Here is a 21,172-nt window from a genome sequence, read left to right as displayed (position 1 = left end):
TGTACTTCTGCATGCTCAGTTCTCATTGAGGTCTGTGGTTCTCCTTCTTGTAGCCCCCTTCCTCACCCCTGAATCTTTGCATTTCCACAAGCAAAAATAATTTTGAATGATTCCCCTAAGGCAGAGGCAAAGCCAATGCTGCTCTACCCTTCAGATCTGCTGGCCATTGAATGTAAACTTCCTGATATGACTGGCAAACCCATTGGCCTTCCTGTTTTGACATTTCCCTTGTGCCTAATTTAAAAACAGTTGAAGAAAAAACACCCGGGAGCCACTAGTTAAATATTCATAGGCTTGTCATTCAAATAACTATATGATTGTGACTGATTTTTAGTTGGCTTCTTTTAAACTGACTTAGAAGAGACTTTATAAGTAGCTTCTTTAGAAATGACTTTACACTTATTTCTTGGGCTCTAAACCTTCCACGAATAAAGATTATATTGTCTGGAAAACAGTTTTGCCTCTATCCCAACACTACTGGCTTGGTAACAAAACACACCTCACCCGAGTTGTTAATGGTCGGTCCAGCTGTTGCAAAGTATTTTTTGTGCGTCCTTTAAACACGTCAACCGCTTGGGACGGCTGGGGATACTTTTCCAAAGGGATATGACAGACCTGGGATTGTTCAAAACATCGACATTGGCATCATGAAGGAATGCTCTCGTTTTAATGAAGAGAACAAAACAATACTTTGCAGAATATTCATACTGTGGGCCATATCTATGCGGCAAACATAAACTGGTTTAACACCCATTTGTGGGAAAGGATGACTTCTTAAACAGAGTGGTCGATACATACCAACTGGGATTTGGGGGGCAGGGGTTATATTCCGTGACAATTAAACCAAGGTCATGTTTGCAGTGCAAATAGGTCCATAATACCTGTCTGATATAAGCATGAGGCTGTAGAATAGTCTGTTCAGAGAAAATGTGATTGATTTAAGTTTTGGGTTGATGTGCTTTCTCTTCCTTTCCTTCTTTAGTTAACGCTTTACCAGTTTTTGAATACCAGCTGGAAAAAAAAACCCAAAGAGGGTTGCATTTTTGCTAGCTCATAACTTCCAAGTTTTTGGCTTCTAGGCGTCTTCTAATTGGAAGCGGGTGGAAAACCTTGCCAAGAAGAAACTGGACTCTCTGATCAAAGAATCTAAAATTCGGGACTGCGAAGACCCAAATAATTTTGCCGTCACCACCGTGTCATCCTCGGGGAAATTGGGGAACAAGCATGATGTCAAGAAGGTGATTTGGGGAGGAGGGGGAGTCAACCAGAAGAGCTTAATTATAAAATATGTGTAAATAAGCTGATAAAGTTTTGTAAAATATATAATTAATCTGTCACATCAGAGGTCTGGCTTTAAAGACTGAAATTGCTCTAGGATTCTCTAGCCAAGCAGTGGCCCTTATGTGCATAAAGCACGCAAGTCAACGAAAATGCTGTTTCTCTGATAGGTGTGCGCAGCGGCACTTTTTTTTAGCCAGCATTTATCCATGCCATGCCTGGGAGCTGAACCCAACTTGGTGGCACCTAACTACGAACTAACTATGAACTTTCAGTGATCTGATCTATAAAATAGAAGATCCTAAATCCAGGACCAAGTATTTAGGTCTTCAAAGTAAAAACCAGCCACTGTATAATAGTCAACAGATGTGCTGCGGTTCCTTCAGTGTTACACGAATCAAATAAAATGTAGGTGACACGCAAACCAGCACAGCTCCCGTTTGGCACACCTTTTCCTTGGTGTGCAAAACTTTCCCAACGTTAGATGAATTCAACTGGATTGACAAGCTGTAATGACCTGCAAGAAACCATCTTTTGGCTTAATGCCGTGGCCTGGTCCACTCACCTTGCTAAGGCAATAGCTGAGCTCCTCCCACCATCCTGAACTTAGCCTAGCCATTGTCTGTTTGCTGTTAAAGATCCTAGTTTGTATGTACAAACATTCAGGGAAGAGCTGTTCTGAATAAGATGGTGAAAGCTGATTCTCCTGTTGGGATGGCGAGTGAGAACTCCACCATGCACCCATTATTATTATTATTATTATTATTATTATTATTATTATTGCAGAAAGGTTAACCTGTTACCCTGATAATGACACCTAACCTATAGGTGGGAAAATAGATCTCTCTTGGGTAGAATTTGACATCTATTGAAATGCCTTTTCGTATTTCTTTTGTCGTCTTTTGTTTTCTCCTGTCCTGTTTAATTAATTTAGAAAAAGTTAGATCTGCCGTTGGAGCGCTTCCTAGGAAGCAATCTTTGCACATGTGGTTGTGTATACCCAGAGATAGTTATGCCACGCTTTGGTCTGCACTTTACTTACTTGGCCTTCTTTTATTTTTTTAACCTTGCCTTTCTCCTTGAACACCCAGGCAGTTTAGGAAACCAATGTGATAGGAAGGTGGAACTCCTTCTGGAGAGGGAGCAGCTGTCTCAACAGTGGGCTTCTCCTCTGTGGCAGCGAGGAGAAACAGCCATAGGTGGGCACCATGCTTAGGAAGGAAGGCTCAGACAGGACTTGCCCCCATCCAAGTCTTGGCCTCTCTCTCCTCACTTTGATGCAGCAAAGTGGAATTTGCTGGGGGGTGGAGGGAAGCTGGGCTGTGTGTATTTATTTTCCTGAATGATCCAATCCAATCTGATCTGACCATGGGTGGTGGTGGTGGTGGTGAGTCTTCTCTGGTGTCACCAATTCCCCCCCCCCGCACCCCCCCTGCCATCTTCAACCTATTCTTTGGTCCTCTAATAATCCCAAGTGGAAAAGTCTCTTTCCACAAACACAAGCAACTGGATTAGCAACCAAGCCTGGATAAATCCAACTGTAATTCAGAATGGCAACCGCTTTTGTTTGTAAACTCGAACACCCACATGGTTCCCTGTTGCCTTCAGAGAGCAGCTGAAATCAGGGAAAATTTAAAAAAAACAACCAACCAACCCTACTACAACAGCTCAACCACATCTATTTTGGGTGGTAGACCTCTTGTTTGTCTATTTTTATCGCTGAGTAGTTTTTCTCTCTCTTTTCCAGACTCTCTGGACACACAGGCTGCTTAAAAGGGCCTTTTGTTTTGTGGCTGTTCTTGCAGACAGTTCAGATCATTTCAGTCACAAGGTCCTATTACAGCTGAACAGGCTTCTCTATTAATTTCTAAAAAGATACCCCTGTTAAATGGAAAGCTCTTCCTAATACGGCACTGGAGAATCAGATGGATCCTGGCAGAAAATGTTGGGGAGATATGACTTCGGGGGAATGTTAAGGGAAATTGCTTCAGGAAAAAGAGATCGGTGTCTACCCAATGTCAGAGATGGGTATCATCTAAAGGCTGATAATCCTAGATTGTCCAAATTACTCTAAGTACATTAGAGATCAGCTTCCAAACAAGCCACCTCTGGAACAATTTGATTGGTGAATAACTGATATTTTCCTCTTCTATTACATAAAAAAAAATGGGGAGGTAACATTTGGAAATGTTCCACAGCCTGCCCTCGAGGTTTTTGGGGAGTTCCATGTGGCCATAGGGGGCTGATTTTGCACTCCTGATTTCAGAAATGCTGTATATGGAAATCAGTTTCCACTGGGACCCTGGAGTGGTCCTTTCTCCAAATGGATCCTTGCCAAATTCTAGCTTTGATAGCTATATTTCTTAGTGCACCCCTCTTTTCATTATTCTTCATAAAGCTCTTTGGAGCGGTGAAGCTGGGTGTGTAATCACAGTTAATCCTGACTGATCACTCCTCTGTCTTTTTCCTCTGTGAGGAGAGTTGAGCAATGAACATTAATGAGTCTTTGTGGGTTTTCCCTGTCATCATGATAGATATTTACTGACCACTTAGATTTCTCATTCTTCTTGTGCACATACCATCCGACACATGGGGACGATGATGCATGGAGAACCAGCTTCATTCCTCCTGTGCCAAGCCATTAATATCACTTTCCAACCGGCGCTCCTGGAGACAGGTGGCAGCCCCTTGCCATCTGATCAAGGCCTGCTGAGGGAGGGTGGGAGGGAAGAACAAGGAGCGATCAGCATAGCAGGTTCATCCAAAGCCCCACCAATGTTATGGAGAACGTACAACCAGCGTTGGTGCATCTGGAAAGTGGCAAAACAAAACGAAGGGCAAAGGATGAGTGATAGCTTTGGTTTATGTCGTTATAAGAGGTAAGGATGTTGCTTTACACCAAGCCAAATAGCTGAGTATCTAATAAGGTGTCATCTAATAATACCCAAGTCAGTATTTCCGAATTCCACATGCTTCTGCAACCTAGTTTTTTTTTTTCCTCACTCTGTTCCACACAGCCTCCACATCCTTTTTCCTTAGGTCTATTTTCCATTCACTTGGCTGACAGATTATCTTCTGATCCTTTTCCATGTGAGAATTATATACAGTAATTCTACTTCCCCTCTACTTTTGTCTCTTTTTCTGGAGTCTCTTGTCTTATTCTTAGGGATTCATGTCACCTAACAGGAGTCTCCCCCCTCCATCACCTTCATTCCAGCGTATTACACAACTTCTAAAATCCATTCCTGGTTCTTCCATTGTCACAGCTGTAGCTTAGAATCATAGAATCCTAGGGCTGGAAGGGACCTTGGAGGTCTCCTAGTCCAACTCCCTGCCTAGGCCCAAGGCAGGAGTCCTCATCCCATCTTGGACAAATGGTTGTCCAATCTTTCCTTGAAAACCTCCGGCGATGGAGCACCCACTGTTCCCCTGCTTCATAGTTCTCACCGTCAGGAAATTCCTCCTTGGATCTCCCTCTGACGAGCTTCCACCCATCGCTTCTTGTCCCACCCTCAGCTGCCACGGAGAATAAGTCAACGTCCTCTTCCCCGAGGCAGCCCTTCAAGTATGGGAAGACTGCTATCATGTCTCCCCTCCGTCTTCTCCTCCTTAAGCTAAACGTACCCGGTTCCTTTAGCCATTCGTCACAGGATTTGGCCTCCAGACATTTAGGGTTTAGTTTAACAGACATCACCTACCAACCTATGGATTCCTGCTCTCACGTGCACACAGGACCTAGATGACACTAATTCATACCTTCTGGCATGCACGTTAGCCTTTTCGTTTATAATTCAACCTTCACCTTCACTTCCCTGCATGTTTCCCTCGAGTCCTCTCCACATAATCCAATCCCCTTTGTTCAGATTTATGTCACTTTTCTCTTTGTTGCCCCAACCTACGAAGCATCTGTTTTTCTTTCTTGTGTTGCATTTGTTAATCCACATTCTGTATTGTTTACCCTTTGCGAGTTCCAAGTTGCAGTCTTCCATATGACATTGTCGTCACCAGATGGGCTCAGAGGAACAGGCCTCCGCTGGCAAGATGGATCAGGGCTTCAGTCAATCAATAATTTCCCATATTGCTCTGTTAGTAAGATAGAGGAGGTGCAGGTTGAATTATCAAACTTAGTCTTTGCTATGCCACAGGCAGCATTCCCTGCTAACAAAATGGACAATACCGGTGGTCAGTTTGGGTCAGTATGCCACAAGTCCAGTTTTATCCCAATGTGTAATCCAGAAACTACCTTCCAAGCCAGCATCCCACCGATCAGAGAGTCCTCGGAGACATCCGTTCAGGAGGCCCTACCGTAGTAATATGTTTATTAAGCCTAACTGCAAACGTAGATCAACTAAGTCAGCAGGGAGATGTCCAAACAAAAATGTCCTCCTTTCTTGTTGCCCTTTTAAAATGTTTAAGTGAACTGCAGGGAATTGTGCGAAAACCGCCTTCTCCGGCTGGTAGCTAGGCAGTTTGCAGCAAGGGAGCCATAAGGCACCTAGTGGGGCTTGAGAACATCAGTGCAACATGACCAGCACATAAAAACAGCTTAGCCTAATACATGTATGGTTATTTCCCCGCATTGAATATTAATGATATAAAATTGAACTGCCTGCTGTTGGGCTGTTATTGCAGAATCTTCACATCAGTTGAGTGAAAGGCTAGACCCTGAACAGCACCTGAGAGCTGTTCATATCAATCCTGGGCAGAAATCTGACCTCTGGTCGGTTGGTTCCTTCCTTCCTTCCCTGCCAAAAGCTGCAGAGTGTGATGCTGCTGGATTCCAACTTCCATCCGAGTTGGGGGCTTGTAGCATTCTCACTCCTGGGGTTGGAGAGTCGCTGAATGTGGAAAGATGCTAACTATGAAAACAGGAGACACATTTCCTCTCCCTTCCTTGGTTGAGTCACAAATGGAATCTATTCCAAAGTTTTAGTCCAGCATGGCGTGAGCAGATGCTCTGAGCGATTGGATGGAATTCTTCATTGTTGCTGCTGCTGCTGTTTTATGTACTCCCTTGGAAGTTCTGATTTGCAGCAGGAAGAGGTATGGATTTGATCAATGAATCTTGTTTCAAATCCTCTCATACAGATTCTAGCTGTATCCCCTGTTTCCCTCAATCCATGGCCCTCGGGATATGGCAAACTAATCCCTCCCTGCCTCCCTCACTCCTGATTCGTAGTCGACTCTCCTTTTTATGCAAGTGTGAACAAAGTATTCCAACTCCAGCCCTGTTGAAAAATGCAGCACTTGCTCAGGTTGGTGTCCCTGCTTCCCAGAAGGATAAATCAGGAATCATTTGCGCTTGTGTGAACAGATGGCTCTGTGTCCGAGCTTGCATAATTCTATCTGGCAATTGATGTTCAAAGAAATCTGGTTTCCTTGCTGCATCTACACAGTCTTGGCGTAGGAACACTGCCCTCCAGAGGTACAACGGTTCAGAAGTGCACGGGGCCCTCATTCTTCATTCCGTGCCATCGCTAATCGAGCCAATCTGTATCGCTGGATTGTTGGTTTTTTAGCAGCAGGAAAACAATATATCAGCCCCTGCCGTCAGCGGGGTTGTATGCACGGCAATGGGGTTGTTAGCAACCCCTTCAGAACATTTGCATGGCTCCTTATCAATCCCTTGTTGCTTTGGTTAGGAGGGAAGATGATTGAAAAAAAACCCAGGGTGCAGAGAAATTTCAGCTTGAAAGTTTGGGTCTGCTTTCAGGAGGTCCTGATTCTGCCCAGGCAAACTTAGTTTGACAGAGTTGGAGAAGTTGGCGTCATCCGGTCTACAGGATAACTGGAAAAGATCAATTCAGCCTTGCAATCTAGTTTTGTCAGTTCTGCCTGTTGATGCTTCCGTGTCTAACCGTGGTCTTTCCCGTCACATCCTGCTTCATCTTTTTTAATCTGAAGGGGATAGACATTGATCCTTGGCCCTACCAGCCCTCCAAGTGTAATGGTCTGTGGAATGACCTTGGGAGACAGGAGGAAGAGCCGCAGACTAGACAACAGTCAGATAAGAGGCAGCTGAGCCCACAGGAGGAATGGCAGTGTGGGAAGCGTCTCAGAAGGGACCCTCCCTAGTTTCTTGGACTGTAAAGGCGACAGGGGGAGAGAGGTACTTTCAGACTTGCAAGATTCTGTCAACGTAACCTTACAATAAAGTTAGAGCTAGTACTTCGGGGTGCACTTCTGGTCTGGACTACCTCGCAAGGCTGACAACAGGTTCCTTCCCTCCAGGGCAAATGTGCTTGTTGCAGCTCTGCCGTAAAACAATGGAGGGGACCTAATCTAGATCCTGGATCTTGCAAGTTTTAAGATAATCACCCCTCTTCTGTCCCCTTTAATCTAGTTATTGTTGCTATTTATTTGTGCATTAGATTGACGCCCTGCCTCGATGCACCCAGCACTACCTCCTTCCATTTTCCCCCATGACCACAACCTTGTGAGGTAGGCTGGGCTGAAAGAATGGGACTGGGCCAAAGCCCTTGGCTGCGGGTGGCCTTGAACTGGGCCTCCCCACTCTTAGCCCAGCACCTTCACCACCAGCCCACGCCTGCTCTCTTTCTGGGGGTTTGAGGTTTGCAGCAGTTGGTTTCCCCCCTGCCTCCTTCTAAGCCACCAAGCGAATGAAACCCCCATCCCAGATCACCTGGAAGCACAGCTGCTCTCTCTCTTAACTAATCCAGAATGAGCAATTAGGAACCAGGCAGGGCATCTGCATCTTTTCCCTTTCCTTCCAGCTTTTTACTCTGCTGCTGATGGCATGGGACAGAATATGCCTCTCTTCCCCTTGGCAGCAGCTTCATTCTAATTTTCTGTAATGAGGTTTTGATCTGGCCCCCTCCCCAGCCCTGCCATCCTCTGTTAATGGTGTCTGTTGAATTTGGAGAGGTGATCTATAAAGGAATAATACAGTATTGCAAGGATTAGAAATCGAAGCGAGCACGGGTGGCCTTTTGCAGCTGACTTTGCTGGAGTTTTATTAGCTTCCTTTCTAAATTGTTTATTAATGGTTCTGTCTTTCATGGCTGAGTACACACAGTTAATGAGGAAAGCAGGTGAGTGAAATTTTGGAACAGCACAACTCTCTTGTCGGGTGCCACATGTGGTGTTGGGAACACAAACGCAAAGGTAGTTTGCACTCTTTTTGCAGTGCTGGCAATCTCATTTTCTCAAAAAAAGGGGGGGAGAGTCCTTTTTAATTACCCAGAGGTTTTACTTTTCCCCAACTCCCTATATGTCAATTTCCCAATAATTGCCAGATTTCTCAGATCCCCAGAAATACTAAGGCTTGAAAATTGTGATCACCAGCACTGCTTTTTTTTTTTTTTCCCCTCTTGAGGGGCCTTAATCAGTGGCTGGGGGCACTAGGGGAGCTGTCCTATATAAAATGCTTTGCAGAGGATTTGCTGATGTATTGCAAAGAGTGTTAGAGGGGTGTCAGAGCTAAAAAACGGATGAGTAGCCAGGAATCAAACCACACAATTTTTTTTTTGCTCCCGGGCCTTGAAGGTGCTACATCGTGAGCACAAAATGCATCAAAGCCCTTTATGGGCCCCATTTTGTCCTTTCCTGTCCCCCCAAAAACTACAGAAATCAAGCTGCCAAAGATTATTGGGAGGTGACTGGGCCAAACTCGTGAGTACTTTGTGAATTAGCCCTTAGTTGTAAAAAGGCAAAGGGATTAAGGGGGACAGATGAAAACCAGCTTCCTTGATTTGCATTTTGGAGTAGAAATGTGGAGATTTCAAAGGCAGCCTTTCATCGCTCATATAATTATTTCGAAGGATTAAAAGGCATATCAAAACAAATCATTAATAACATCCAGTTGTGGGTATGTTTTGTGAGGTAATGAAATTTTGCTATTCTCTGATGCCAGTAAAATTTGGGATGCCTTAAATGCCATCTAAGAATGTTTACCCTGGGGCATTTTCCTTCCCAAAGCTCTTGGCTTTGCAAAACTCTGATGCTGGAGCTTTGCTGTCCCTTGGTCTAACCACTGGTGGTCCTGTGCATTGTTGTCCTTCTCTGTCACCGTAGAACAAGCATGAAGAGAATGTGGAATCTGGGGAAGATGGTATCCTCAGCAAACGTCACAACCGATCTCTGATGGGAAGCTTGACCAAACGCAAGGTTGGTTGGTTGTCTGTGCGTGGAGTGGTGGTGGTGAAATATTTTATTCTGTTTTTTTTCTCTAGTGGAGAGACTGTTGAAGATCAACCCACAAACTTTTTCTTATGTGTCTGCAAATGTTGATCTTCCCCAAGTTTGTTCGTTCCTGTCTCTTGCGGTGGGGAAGTACCATTTTGGCTCTATGGTATTCATTGCGTACAGTCCTAACATTCAAAATAAAGACTGATTCTTTATCAGGGGTGGGCTTCAGGATGAACATCTATCCTTTGCTTTGTTACTTTGCTCCTCTGGTTCCATATCTTGGTGTGGGCAGATCCATCACAAGTAAACTGAAGCTTGCTTTCCTCCCTGCCTTTCTTTTACACAGAAAAAATCCAGTAAACTCAAAAGGACATCAAGTTTAGAAGATGGGGAGGATGATCTTGAATGCCAAGGAAACTTAACTAGAACTTCTGTCCATTATAGCAAGTAAGTGCCAGGGGTTTCAGGATAACAATAAAAAACTAAAAACCTGCATCGTGTCTGTGTGTAGCTAATCCACCTGGCCCTGCAAGGCTTCTTGATTTTGACTAACCAATAGTCAAGGGAGAAGAATTGTTGTCAATTGCAGGGAATATCAAGCCCTTTCTGTTGTCAACTCAAAACTGATCAGTCCTTCCTTTCTCTGTTGAGGAACAGAGATAGTCTAAAGAGATAGACAGATCCTTCCCCAGACCTCTGCCTTTCAGGTAAGCCTGCTAAAATCTGACCTGATTTAACCCAGTTAAATTGGCTTCCCAGAGATAAAGACCAGGATGCTGTTCAGTGATATCCATGGGTGTCTGTTTTGAACTGCAGTGTCTCAGAAAGCCAGAATATGTCAGATTTCTGGGTCTTTATGATGGAGCTGGTGTGTTGCTTCCCCATGCCTTCTTGGATCCTCCTGCCAAGAGCAGGGGGCTAAACAAACCAGCCTTTGCTTTCTTTGGCATTCTAGTTAAACCATGGTCCTTAGTATCTGAGAAACAAGGACTGTTTGGTGTGTTGAAATGGTTAGGAGAGGAACAACCAGGAATTCTGGTTGGCATATATAACCTTAATACAAATCACAGGCATGGATTCTTGGTTTGTTTAGCAGGAAGAGCCAAGTGGGGATGTTCAAGCTTCCATTGGCTCCTCCCTGCAAATTCCAAACTCGGTTGGCCCCTTGCTGCATCCCGGCCACCATGCCTGATGGATGCATTGCTTTTGATTTTGGATCAAATCCTGCAATCTGTAACCTTGTTTTGTCCCCCCAGAACAAATCGGCAAAAGAAAACGATGAAACTCTCCCGGGCGCTCTCGGACCTGGTGAAATACACCAGATCTGTTGGAATCCACGACGTGGAGTCTGAAAGTAGGTTTGCTACCGCCGTTGTGAAATGTCAAAAGCTGGGCTGTCTTCCTCTCGATGTTGGCTTGCACGTTTCTCCAGAAGTCAGTACCACCCAGCTCAAACGGCATTTCTCGTTTGTAACGTTGTGTGGGGCGGCCAACATAATTGCTCGGCATGTTGGTCCCTGCAAATATTCCCCAGATGATCTGGAAGCCATTTAAATGATGCAGTCCCGTGACCTCTAATAATTTGGTGTGAATCCAGCGGGCATTCTTGCCCCATTCCTAGTTGGATAACATACATTCAGAGTCCTACAGGGGAATCCCTTTTGTATCTGCCTTGCCCAATTGGGCTTGGAAAGGAAATCTGTGGTCTCTCTGTGTCAGTGTAGATCCTTTATTTAACAACCCAGGTGCTAGCTGTTTGGTTAAGGGTAGACTTGGAAAATATATACTGATTTAAAGTGGGCAGTTACTGTCCCCAGATAGCTTCCGAATATAGTTACATTGCCATACAATACTTTAGACCAGGGTTTCTCAGCCTTGGCAACTTGAAGATGTGTGGACTTCAACTCCCAGAATTCCCCAGCCAGCATGGAGACACAGGGAGACAAAGCCATTGCCATCCAAGAGCTTCTTTCGTTGCAGTCTCTTCCAGCTGGCAAGTGTCTTCCTTCAGCGAAACGAAAGCTCACCAAATTCTCCAGCAAAAACCAGCCCAGTATCTCCGCTTCAACCAGCACCAGCTTTCCCGCATCTACCCCTCTTCCTACCGCGTGGATTCCAGTAATTACAACCCCCAGCCCTTCTGGAATGCCGGCTGCCAGTTGGGTAAGGAGGACTGCTCGGGCCGGACACTTCCATGCATTGGTTCTGCTCCCATTCTTTGGAGCGATTAAGAAGTAAACGGGTGGCTACCGAAACAAAGCTGGGGGAGAAAGAAAAGAAAACCATTTCCCCTTTTTTTAAATTTTCAGGCACGATGGCTCCTCTCGAGGCCGTTTGGAGCGGTTGCGTTTCCGAAACCAAACGTGCTCTTTTTTCCTTGGGGCGGGAAAAAAAAGAGGAGGGGAAAAGTGATAGAAATGCTTTCTGAAATGGCTGGATCAGAATTTGCCTAGGGAAATCCGCTTACAATTTCAGTTCTCAGTTATTTCCCATCTTTCCTTTTGTTGCAGTGGCCCTGAACTACCAGTCCGAAGGGAGAATGCTGCAGCTGAACCGGGCCAAGTTCAGCACCAACGGGAATTGTGGCTACGTTCTCAAACCCAAGTGTATGTGTCAAGGTAAGAAGCGAGACCGGGATCAGAAAGTCTGTACCACTGTCGTAAAGGGGACAAAATCCTCCGGCCAACCATGTCTTCTCTCCAGGACCCTCTATTGTTTCTCAACCTCGGCAACTTGAAGATGTGTGGACTTCAACTCCCAGAATTCCCCAGCCAGCATGGCTGGCTGGGGGAATTCTGGGAGTTGAAGTCCACACATCTTCAAGTTGCCGAGGTTGAGCAACACTGCTCTATTCCATGGGATCCTTTGCTCCACTTTGCGTTTCCATTCACCCTCAACTTTCTTGGCCCAGGCCTTGTTGCAAACCTCCACGTTCCCCCGGATATGCTGCTTCCCCCCTTGTTTCCCAAGACACCGGTTTTCAGCCCCAGATCTTTAGCCACACCATCTGGATTTGTGACTAAAGGGGACAGTGAGAATACAAACCTGTGCCTGCATCCAAGCTTGGATGAAGGGCAAAGTGCAAATGATCTCGATCATCAGATATTGGGCAAAGAGCTTGTTTGGAATATTCCAAAGATAGCAGAGATACCAAGAAATTCCAAAGGAGCAATTGGGAGGCCCAGTGAATTTCAGCTCTGATACGTCCTGCTGGTCATCTCAAAATGTCTTCAGCGTCTCCTTTGGCCAGGGTGGACTCGTATCTGCCTCCCTGCCTGAGCTGATCCCTTCGGATGTCTTTCTCCATTTTCCTTCACATCTCAGATGCCTCTTATCGGTGCTCGAGTGGTCTTCCATCGGCACGTTAGGCTTGTGATGTTTGCACACCCTTGGATTTAAGTTAAATCTTGCTCCCATAGCTGTGGCTTCCTGGCAGACCCTTGTGCTGGCTCTCTGCTGCACCTGAATTATTATAATACTTTTTACATATGGGAGATGTGCTTTCCTGTAGGGTCTTATTTCATTAAATTGATTTGTGCCCGTAACTTCAAATTAACTGCCCAGCAAGGAATGCCCTTCTTTTCTCTGCTTTCCTGTTTGTTCCCACCAGAAAGAGGCATTTCATTTGATTTACTGAAGGTATTTATTTACCGCCACAAGGGGTGGCAGTACCTAGCAAACTCTGATCTTGAGAAAACCTAGCAGGATCGGACTTGATTAATACCCAGATGGGAGATCACCAGGAAATCTCAAGGACTGGGATACTGAAGAACATCCCAGGAGAAGGCTGTGCCAAATCACTTTTGTCCTGTTGCAAGAAGCCACAATCGCAAGCTTAACCTTTTATTTTTGTTAGCCTTTCTGGTCCTGCAGCTCCTAGAGCAGTTGATCAAATAGATACCCTCAACACAGTAATAAAGCCTAATCAAAGCCTGTTCACGTGCAATAGTCCTCGTAGGATAGAAGGGTTGGACGAGAAAGCTAGTCCAACCCCCTGCCAGTGCAAGAATCCACCGCAGGCCGAAAGGCACGAAACAGGAGCCTGAAAACACACCTATAGATGAAAAGAGCTGACAAGGCTCTTAGCTACCCTGGCTGGCTATTTGGGAAGTTCGCATTCGTTCATTCGTTCATTCAGTGAATGTGTAGACCACCCATTTCATATACATAACAGGGGAAAAAACAATAAAAACAACCAGAATTAAAAAGAACAGAAAATAACGTAACAATAGCAGCCAACGCTCATAACACACTCAAACGAACCGTGAAACAGGGTCACCCATGCGATCAGGGCCCCAGGTTCGATGGCAAAGCCAGGTTTTTAATGCCTCGCAAAAGGCCAGCAGGGTCAGGGGAAGTATAATTTCTGGGGGTGGGAGATGTTGAGGGTGGGTGCCATGCCAGAAATGGCTCTTATCCCAGTACTTTCAACAGGCACCCAACTGGAGAGGGCTGGTGGGTATAATACCCGCCTAAATAGTGACTCAGAGGTAGGCTGACCATACGTCCTGTTTTGAACGGGACAGTCCCGTTTTTTTAACATTTCCAGACCGCCCCGTCCTTTTAATATAAATGTCCATTTTGTCCCGTTTTCTTAAAATCCTTACTTAAAAATTTGAAAGTTCCCACGAACCTGTCAGAATGCAGTCTGACTTTGAGTGGAAGGAGGGGGAGCTCATCAGAAACAGCAGGAAAAAAGCCGCAGAGCTCAACCCGGCAGGAAACCTAAAAAGAAAAAAACAGGATCGGCTGATAGGCGGTGATCAGAGGGCGAGTCGATTGGCTCCTGCCTTGAAACGGCGGGAAGAAAAGAACGTAAAAGCACAGCCAGAGGAGGAACGGCTTGTCGGGGACAACCGTTCACTAGACTCCCCGGCCCAGCCTTGCCTCTCGCAAACGAAGGAATCCGAAGATTCCCAGCCCAAGGAAACCGGAGACGTTCCTGCCTGCCGATCCAGCCCGTCGCCCAGCCCTGCCCTGTTTTGCCGTCCCAAGGTCCCATTTTTGTCTCAAGGAAATACAGTCAGCCTTTTGTTTATTTGTCCAGTCGCTTCCGACTCTTCGTGACTTCATGGACCAGCCCACGCCAGAGCTTCCTGTCGGTCGTCAACACCCCCAGCTCCCCCAGGGACGAGTCCGTCGCCTCTATAATGTCATCCATCCACCTTGCCCTTGGTCGGCCCCTCTTCCTGTCTCAAGGAAATATGGTCAGCCTACTCAGAGGCCATGTTTGTGTGTTCCAGTAAGCCACCATTGCTTTAACTGTTGTTTGTTGGATAAACCACCACTGATTGGATTATAGCACGACGTGCTATTCTAGCCTTTCCTGACCTGGGCGACTTCCCATTGTGTGGACTTCAACTCCCAGAATTCTTAGTAACGGTCTTGCTAGCAGACAAATTGTGGGACATGAAGTCCACACATCTGGATGTCACTATGATGGGGCAACTTTGGGCAACACTGAAAGCCAGAGGTGCACAACTCTGTAGAGGAGTACAGTGATGGAGATGTTGACCTTGATCCTAGGGATCCACAAAATCGGTGAATTCCCACAACACGTATGGACCTGCCTTCCTGTGCCCGGAGACCCCTACAGACACGAAACGTGGGTTCGACCCTGCCCTACGTTTCTGTGCAACTTCTGTAAATCTTTTCCAGGGGTCTTCAACCCAAATTCCGAAGATCCACTGGTTGGCCAGATGAAAAAGCAACTCATCCTAAGAATCATCAGCGGACAGCAGCTTCCCAAACCACGGGATTCCATGCTTGGAGACCGAGGCGAGGTAGGGCAGCCTGCGCGGCCGGAGTCGTGTGGGGGGAGGAATGGCCATCCAAACGGAAATCATATGAATAAACAAGAGAGCAAATAGATTTGATTAGCCCTTTGTAATCAAGGTGTCCTACTCTGAGAGGCCTCTGAAGGACCGTAGCAGCTGCAGATAGCTAATTGCCGGCGTTTTCTATCCTACAACATGCCTGGCGGTTGTTGGAAGCCACCCCAACCTTTTTTGTGAGCAGCCCTGAAATAAGATTGTTCGGTGATCGGTTCTGACAGCCGCTTAAGACAGTCACTCAGAGGCCTCCAGGCGCTGGAGGCAAAACCGGGACCTCAAACGCTCATTGATAGCTTGAATCGGCTTGTGGTTTCCACCCCGCAAACTTGCACAGCTCAGATGGAGAAGGGAGGCCGTTCTGCTGCACGGGACTTGTCGGATGCCCAGGATCTCAGTTCTGCCAGCTTTATGAACCCTGAGTGCGGCAGCCCTTTAAGTTTCAAACAGAGTGGAGGACACTTCTGTTTTTGCCGCTCTTGTTAGCTGTTGAGGGAGATTGTTCGTTGAAAAGCTGGCAGCACGAAGAACAGGTGAGCTTCCCCTACCAATTTCTCAAGCGGCAGAGCTAGGACAATCCGGGGCGTCCGCAGGGAAGGGGCCAGCAAAGCCAAGATGGCGTCTGCGGCCCCGTAATCAGGTTATCCTGATCAGTTATCACTGCTGCCCTGTTTTTGCATGTGTCTTGACTTTTTGAGTCCTCTGTCCTTCACCGCTGCAGACGCCCCTGAAAAAGCCTTTGGCCACTGAACCTCCAAAATGCCCTTTAAAATTGTTTGAGGTACAAAACCTGAAGAGGGGCTTCTCAGTCTTGAGATAGCCAAGCGCCATCCTCTGGATTTGTAACTCAGAAAACTAACGCCGATTGGGGGCTCAGCTTTCTGTGCTAGGAAGCGCTTTCTCTTGGTGCAAGGATACATGCGGGAGCTTGTGGGGGGTGGGGGGACAAATGCCATCTAGGGCTTGCCTTTTTTTTTCCCCCAAGAAAGCGAGTTAGTTTGCAAGCTGTTTTAAAACGGGCATCAGTACCATGCCCACCCCTTTGCCCTCCCTTCTGACCACATTGGAAGATCCATCATGCAGCCTCGGGTTTTTTTTTTTGGAAAGATTATGCAACCCACTCCTTTCCCGGGGTTTAGCAGGTGCTTGGCCCATTCTCCTTGTGCAGAAAAGAGCCGAGGTTGCTTTATTGTCCGCAGGGTGCCTCTGGGGAGTGGGGAAAATGCTGCCAAGTTCCTCAATCAAAGTGACAGGGCCCTATTCATAACACCTCCTTGGAGAGTGGAGCGGGGCCAAAAAAAAAACAACCTCCCAGTTAACAGCCCAGAATCTCACTGCAAAACTACATTAAGCTGCTGAGTTGTCAGCCAAGATAGATGGCTTTCTTTAGAGGGACCCTCTGGGTTCTGTTTGAAAAGGGTCCTCCCCCAAATTTTTCAGCCCCACTCCCCATACCTTAGCAGGATCTGTTTTGCCTTCAAGCAAAGTTTTGTTTTTTGCTGGGGGGGAAGGATTGTGGGTGATTTCTTTCTCCCAAGCTGTTAATTGGCCTGTCCAGGAAAAAGTAGCATTGACTTTCTTCTCTAATAATCACTTCTTGCTTGGTGTTGAGGGTGAGCTTGAGTACGAAAGATGGGCCCGGCACACCCTAACACACATGTGATGCGTCGTCATGCATCCAAATCATCTGTTTTCCTCTGATGTGCTTGATTCTTTTCTCTTCACTGTGTTTACGCAAAGAAAAGTCTTCTGATTCTGAATAAACCCTTTCCAGTTTTCGGTTGGGCCACCCTAAATATAGAATTCATGCCCTGAGAAAGTCCAGAGCTTTGTACCTTTCTTGAAAATGGCTCTGTTGGTCCAAGTTGTGTAAAGCATTTACTCTTCCATTAATTTGTTTGTTAATTTGAAGACAAGAATCTAAGCAATAAGTGGGCTTGAAAAAAAAATCAGGGCATTTTGAGATCCTGTCTATGTGGCACTTTGGAGAATTGAACCAGTGACCTTCTGCAGGAAAACATGCGTTCCTTCACTGAGGACTTTGCTCCTTCTCCAGAATGTCCAGATCAAAGGCCTCTGGGTGGCAGATGTGGAAAAAGCCCTCTTCTTAAAACTTAAGAGAGCTGCCTGTTAATTATGAAGATGTATGGTCAACAAAGAAAAAAGAATGCCATGGTCAAGCTCTGCTTTTATTCCAGGATATGCAACAATCGTATTTCACCTCTTTTCCAGATCATAGATCCATTTGTGGAAGTCGAGGTGATTGGATTGCCTGTGGATTGCTGCAAAGAGCAGACAAGAGTTGTGGATGACAATGGTATGGCTTTCCTCTCTTCCTTCGATTTCTCCTCTCCCTCCTGCCGTCTCTGCTATAAGCTATCTGTAAGACCAGGGATATCTTGTAGTTACTCACAGAATCATAGGATTGGTTGAATCCTCCAAATTCATTTAGTCCAATTACTATCTGTGCAGAACATCTGTGCAGCTTCAACATCATTGATAGTTGGCTGCCTAGCATCTGCTGGAGGAATTACGGGCACCTGACAACTTCTGAGGACCTCTTCTTTCACTGTTGAGCACCTCAGTCCCTCAAGGAAGTTCTTCCTAATATTTATTCAAAACCATCATAAAGCAGTATCTCGGGGGTGTTTGGAAGTAGATTAGGGGTGGCAAAAGAAAGTGGCATAAGACCACATTCATACATCAGTAGCTGTTTATTACTGTGATTCTAAACCCCTCACACAGCACAATGAGCTTGTTGACTGTTAATCTTGGATTCTTTTTGGGGGGGTAGTTCCATGTATGTGCAAAGGTACCCCTTTGGATGACTGCCTTGTTCCAGCATCGAGCAGGCTGCAAAAGGGGATTAATTCCATGTGAGCCCAGGCAGTGTTATCATGAAGCACCACTTATGCTTTTGGGATGTTCACACTGACTTGTTGAGGATGGGCAGGTAATCCCAATTTGGGGAGAGCTGAGTGTTGTCTGTAGGTAATGCTTAAAAGGATCCTCTCCCCTTCCTCTTGGTTCTGCAGGGTTCAATCCGATGTGGGAAGAAACCCTGGTTTTCAACATCTGCATGCCGGAGATTGCCCTGGTGCGTTTCCTGGTCTGGGACCATGATCCCATTGGGAGGGATTTCATTGGTCAGAGGACGATTGCATTTACAAGCATGTTGCCAGGTAAGATGGACCTGCTCATGCAGCACATTTTTTTCTCTGCATTTCCTCTGAGGTCTCTCTGTGATGCTCTTCTGGCTCTGAGAATTTGTCTATGAAGGTAGGATTGGGAGGTACTAAACAGACATTAAAAGAGAAAATCTTTGCTGGGTGTGCCCCAAATCCTTATTCCAAGCTGTCATCATCTCAGGGAATGCTTTAAACCCCTGGAGAGACATTTGCAAATTAATGTTGGTCCGACTCCTTTGAGCTTTTGGTGTTGCTGCCTCCCAGCAACGGAAGCCATGGAGAAAGGACTGCCATACCTACCATGAGTGTCATCCCATCCTTCCTCGCCCCATTCCGCCTGCCAATCATAACAAAAAGGCTTCTCTGAGTCACTGGTTATCTTTGCCAACTTTACCTTTGCTCATCCCCACTTTGGTGGGGATCAATGGAGCAACTTCAAAGAGTGGGTGTTTGTTTGTTTTTTAATGAAAGTGTCATTTTCATTGGCAGCTGAACAGTGGCTGCAATTAGTGCTTATGAAATTAAAAGCAGGCTGGAGAATGAGTACCTGCAAAATTGGGAGGTTTTTAATGTGACTCCCCCTCCCCATCCGTTTCTTCTCTCCCTTGGGGCCTGTGAGTGGGTGCACATATGCGTGGGCCTTCCCAGCTCAGATTAAAGCCCTCCCTGCCCTGTTTCCATCTCTCCCTCCCTCTTTTCACTTTTCATCCTCTTCAAAGCCTGGGGAATCTGGCAAAAGGGAAAGTTTTTCACAAGAAGGGAAGAATCTATCTGGCTTTGAAAGAAAAGAATGAACAAAAGGCAGGTGGATTATGACAATAATAATGGCTGCTGGGACAGCAGCAAATCAATTAGAAAATATGTGATTGTCAGCAGCGATTCCATTCTTTGATAACTGGAAAGAGAGGCCGCCGCTGAATTCCACAAAGGATCCTCTCCTCTGGCAAATGCAGCATAGCAGCAAGATATAAAGGAGCTGACAATAAATTAAACATTGGCATCTGGAAACTTCTGAGACTGATCTTGGCTAATTTCAGCACCAAATTGCTGCTGCCGTGCATCCTGGAGTAGTTTGGATCCCCAAGAGAGTTCTGAAGGAGAAGGATGTATTCTGGAGAGGGTGGGCCTCTAAGTGGGCTGCAGCGAGGTCTCGATGAGTGGCAGAGTGAGCATGCTCCCAAGGTCTTGGGGGCTCTTGGGAGACGTAGTATTTTCATTCGCCTTGTCCCTCAGTCCTAAGTCAGGTGACAGAGAGAAAAAATGGATGGACCAGAAGAACCGTCCACTGTATGTGCCTCTGATGTACCTTCCACTTGGCACTGTGGTGAGTTTGGGGAAAAAAAAGAGCATCTGATGATGGAGATAATCGTTTTTCCTGGACCATGTATAAGCTTAGAAATATCCAGATTTTTTCCCAACTGTTTCTTAATGAACAATTCCTCCTTAACTCAAGTTGAGTTTGGGAGGGTTTGCCTGTCTGAGAGCCTTCCCTTAGCTTCCTTTCCGTGCTCTTCCTTGGCAATACATTTCTTGACATCCCCACCTCTTTCTGCTAGATCCTGGTCTTGTCTCACCCTTAATTTTCCTCCATTCATCCTCCTCTTCCCTCTCTTTGCAAGGATCTCTCCAACCAGAAAAGCGGGGGCGGGTTGGAGGATTCTGGAAGGGATTTGGGCTAAATGAGGCTAGAAGCCGTCATTCACCCAACTTCCCTTGCTTTCAGGCTATCGGCATGTCTACCTAGAAGGCATGGAGGAGGCTTCCATCTTCGTTCACGTAGCCGTCAATGACATATGTGGTAAGGTGAGTAACTCTGGAGCCCAAGATGTGCAAACTTGTCCTCAGGTTTGGATATGGGTGAGGGGGATGTCTATTCTGGGATGAACTGAGATTTCTTCCAGATGATGTGGTTGACTTGTACTTCTGGAAGGAAGAACCAACAATGCCCTGGTTTCTCTGGTGTTTGATCTGCCCCATCTAATACAGACATCGCTGTATCAGGAGGTCCATGTATAAGTTCCTTTTAAAACCAGTCCTCAAAGCATTTCTGAGCATGCACCGGCTTTCTTGCCTTGCCCACAAAACGCAGCAACGGCCTTGGTAGAATCCTATCCTTGCTGCGGTTGAGATACGTGGATTAACAAGTACCATGCTGATGACCAGTTGGCCCAGTGTTTTGGAGAATTCCTGTCCAAATTCCTTCTCCCTTTAGAGTAACTCTGCTAACTTGTTCTCCCAGCTAGCTGCCCTGCCAATGCTCCAGGGTTCAAGGGTCTTTTAACGGTTGAAAAGAAATAATTACATTGTGCGTTGCTTAGGAGGGAACATCATTTTTCACTGCAACTGCTGAAGTGTGTGACGTGATTTGGTATAATCGTGTTAGCAATTTTTGAATATGGCCAAGTCATAGTTTGGCACTGTTTAAATGTACATTAGAAAAATCTCACAGTTCAGGGTTTGTTTTTTTCTTCTTCTACTGTTTTTCTTTTTTTACCTTTTTCAACGTGCTGGGCATTCAGAAAAAAACAAAAGCCCAGCTGCAGCTGTTTTTTTTTAATCATTTCTGTCTCCAATTTTCTTCTCTCTCCACCTTTGATAAAAAACGGCAAATCCACCTTTCTCAAATTTTGATAACTTTTCCGTTTTTCAGAGCCTAAGTTGATTCTGTTCCATTTGCAGATGTTTTGGTGAACAATCCACACAAGAATCCATATGTTTTCTTGTGCC

General features: G+C 45.9%; 1 protein-coding gene across 1 annotated transcript in view; it reads left to right on the top strand.

The window, feature by feature from the left end:
• Positions 1–21,172, top strand: part of PLCH2 (phospholipase C eta 2) — a 192,979-nt gene that overhangs the window by 156,132 nt on the left and 15,675 nt on the right. The window contains exons 11-20 of the mRNA XM_063317739.1: positions 1,080–1,238; positions 9,313–9,405; positions 9,773–9,873; positions 10,683–10,780; positions 11,407–11,589; positions 11,937–12,044; positions 15,085–15,209; positions 17,490–17,574; positions 18,293–18,439; positions 20,169–20,248. Of these exons, the coding sequence (XP_063173809.1) occupies positions 1,080–1,238; positions 9,313–9,405; positions 9,773–9,873; positions 10,683–10,780; positions 11,407–11,589; positions 11,937–12,044; positions 15,085–15,209; positions 17,490–17,574; positions 18,293–18,439; positions 20,169–20,248 (1,179 nt within the window). The remainder of the gene's footprint in view (positions 1–1,079; positions 1,239–9,312; positions 9,406–9,772; positions 9,874–10,682; positions 10,781–11,406; positions 11,590–11,936; positions 12,045–15,084; positions 15,210–17,489; positions 17,575–18,292; positions 18,440–20,168; positions 20,249–21,172) is intronic.

This window comes from Candoia aspera, chromosome 18, assembly GCF_035149785.1.
Source record: "Candoia aspera isolate rCanAsp1 chromosome 18, rCanAsp1.hap2, whole genome shotgun sequence".
NCBI lineage: Eukaryota > Metazoa > Chordata > Lepidosauria > Squamata > Boidae > Candoia > Candoia aspera.
Note: the sequence above shows the minus strand (reverse complement) of the source record. Positions and strands in the feature narration are given on the sequence as shown.